Genomic DNA, 3,216 nt, shown 5'->3' on the forward strand with positions numbered 1-3,216 from the left:
AAGAAAGTACTATAACTACGACTATATAATATAAACTTCTAGATTACCTAAAAGCAAATCACTCCCCCCGTCTTCATGTTTGACTTACACTGTTCCTCTTTGGACCTCTGTCCTCAATTGTTGCTCCCTACTTAATATATTGTCGTCAAGCTACATGCTCATCGCCACTCTTCAAGAAATTAATTACTTAAGTTGGCAAGTAAGAATTAATTACTTATTAATATGTTAAATCACATGAGACTCATTTGAATTAATGAATTTAAAAATTTTCTTAAGAATTATAAAATTACTTACCATGATCTAATTAAGATTTTTAAAACCATTTATAATTCTTTTTACAGGAAAAGGGAAAAAAAAATACCAAGATATTTGCCTTGATGATAGTGTCACGTGTATGGCCCAATGTAGAGTCGCCTTCTTCGATCACAGAAAGCATGAAGTCAATGAAATCCTGTTTCTCACTATTCGACTCTTTCTTCTTCACACGATGCTCTTCAACCCAACTTGATGCCAGAGAATCCAAATCACTCGCCATCTTCTTCATAGATCTGAGAACTTTTCCCTTCACCTGGAAACCATCTCAGAAACGGAATCAAATCCGAAGAAGAACAAATTCCCCAGAAATATGCATAAAATCCTTTATCAGCTTCACAACCCTGCGAGCCTCTTCATCATCCACATCCTGTGAATTCCCAAAATAACTCTTCCCTGCAATCATCCTCGTGATTATGTTCAGCGTCAATCGCTCCAACCACTCGCTAATCACAACCTTGCGTTTGTTATTATTATCGCCGTCGCCGTACGAGTACAGATCGCCGATGAAAACATCGATCTCAGATTCGTACACATGCTTCAGCGATTCGACTCTCCGAGCTGACAGTAGCTCGAGCATGACGAGCTTCCTCAATTTGCGCCAGTACGGGCCGTCCGGTGCAAACCCGAAGCCGGCGAAGTTGAAACCGAGGTAGAGGCCGTGGCTGGATCTTGGCCGACAGGCTAGGGATTTGTCGTTGGTGGTGAAGCATTCTTTCATGGCGTCTTGGCTGCTAACAACGAGGGCAGGGAAGGCTCCGAGGCGGATGGTGAAGATGGGACCGTACTTGTCGGCGAAAGAAGCTAAGGTGTGGGCGAGAGGGGCCTGAGCTCCGAGAAGATGAAGATGACCTAAAAGGGGTAAGGCTCCTGATGGTTCTGGTGCTAGCTTTCCTTTGCTTGTGTGATTTGGTGAGTCCTTCTGAGATCTGATCCATAGAAATAGGGACAAAAGTATGACTGAAATTGCTGCTAGTATCGTGTTGGGAAAGAGAGAAGATCCATTGTTATGGCTTCTCTCTCATCATCATGACTTTGAAGAAGCTCTCTGAGAAGAGATGATGATCTTTGAGGTTTGGGCAAGATGATGAGTGGCTCGTTACAGCTTTGACTGAGAAAAGTATAAGGAGATTATATATTGTTCAAGTTAGATATAAAATAAATGGAGACGACTTTGACCGTTATTACATGGGACAAATATCGTCCCATTTCATATTGCGTAATAAAATGGGGAAAACGACTCGGTTACTCAAATGAAGGACAGGTAGAAATAGACGGAGGAAGAAGGCAAGAAAATGATGGAAAGCTTAAAGACACATGGCGAGTGGAGTGATAAAAGTGACTTGGAAACCAACGAAACTACTTCCTTTCACAAAGCGGAGGCGAAATTTTGTCTTTGTATGGTTTTTTAAATATTAGTTTGGAGCCTCTTTTTTTTTTCTATCTCTTTTTTTTTTGAACTATCAGATTTACATAGTTCAACGATTTAGATTTTAATTTTTTTTATAAAATATTTGTAAAAAAAATTAAAATATTTAGTATATTTGCAAACCATTAGAATTAAATTTTAATATAATTTGTAATTTAATATTTTAATAATAGTTTTAAAAAATTTAAATATGAACTGTTAAAATATTAATCCAGTGGTTAAAAAAATAGAGAATGGCAGAGGATGGGAAGGGAAGAAGAGGGTTCTGAACCATTTTAATGTTGTATAACATCTAATTATTAGTAACACTTCTTTGTCTAATGTAAGACCTAGTTAATAAATTTTTTTAATTAGAAAAACATATACCAATAGTTTCAAATTTCACAATACTTACATCAAGTTTTTTATATTCATTAAGTTTTCCAATCATATATGAGTAGAAATGTTCATGGAATCGGACGGAAATAGGACAACTCTATCCTTGTCTTGTCCAGATAATCGGGATAAGACGGCTATTTTATCCCATATCCCATCTCATCCCAATAACGTCCAACATATCCCATTATTTTTTAAATTTTTTTGTTTTTTATTCAAAACTAAATACATTTGAAGCATAAAAGTTCATAGTAAAAATTATACAAAGAAAATAAATAAAAATTGGCTAAAAATTGATAGTAATAAAAAATTGATGAAGAAAAACGTTTCTTTTTGAAAAAGAGAAAATATATAAACTCAAAATATCTCCTAAAAAACATCATATGATCCATACAGAAAAACTTATAAATTGTAGACAACATAAAATTATAATATTATTATACTAATGATAAGTAAACTAAATTTATAAAATTAAAAAAAGATAATAGATTGGGACGGAATTGGGATGGAACACCTATGTCCCGTCTCATCCAAGACATTTTTGTCCTCTTTCCCTTTTGTCCTGTCCTGAAAATTTTTGAGACGAGACGAAACACAAGTGATGAGAACCCCTACATATAACCATATGTCCTATTTTTAAACATTAGCATTTTATTATAAATTCATGAGAAACAAAAAAAAGATATAGCTACGTGTGATTGGAGAATTTAACATAACTTAATTGTAAAAAGCTATGAGGAGACCTAACTTGAGCGTGAGAGAAAATCTAAGGCTAGCATCGACGTCGAAGGAACGTGACGCACTGAAAAGGAGTAGAAAGAAAGTCAAATCTGATAAGGCTTCATTTACGAGTGACCAAATACTGGTGCCAAGGGTTGAAGATTGGATGAAGGATGATGTGCAAATAAATAATGACGGCGAGGGGAATGATGGAGACCTGAGTAGGAAGGATACTGAGACTGAGATTGATAAGGATAAGGCTTTGTAAATGATATATAAGGCTTCATTAACTCAGATTATTTTGAATCGAAACTCCAACAGTTATGAGCGAAACAAGGAGACATTGACACTTGATGTGGGCTTGGGGTTTTTTGTGGTGC

General features: G+C 35.8%; 1 protein-coding gene across 1 annotated transcript; it reads right to left on the reverse strand.

Annotated features, from left to right (window-relative positions):
- Positions 1 to 361: 361 nt before the first annotated feature.
- On the reverse strand, positions 362 to 1,526 carry LOC114751441 (xanthotoxin 5-hydroxylase CYP82C4-like; the record flags this gene model as incomplete). Its single annotated transcript, XM_028940113.1, has 3 exons — positions 1,501 to 1,526; positions 656 to 1,241; positions 362 to 568 (listed from the first exon to the last, which is right to left on the reverse strand). Coding segments are annotated over exons 1-3 (819 nt in total), but the record flags the coding sequence as incomplete, so codon positions are not given.
- Between the last annotated feature and the right edge of the window lie 1,690 nt (positions 1,527 to 3,216).

Source organism: Neltuma alba, unplaced genomic scaffold, assembly GCF_004799145.2.
Source record: "Neltuma alba isolate B1F8T4 unplaced genomic scaffold, ASM479914v2 tig00006924_pilon, whole genome shotgun sequence".
Taxonomy (NCBI): Eukaryota; Viridiplantae; Streptophyta; class Magnoliopsida; order Fabales; family Fabaceae; genus Neltuma; species Neltuma alba.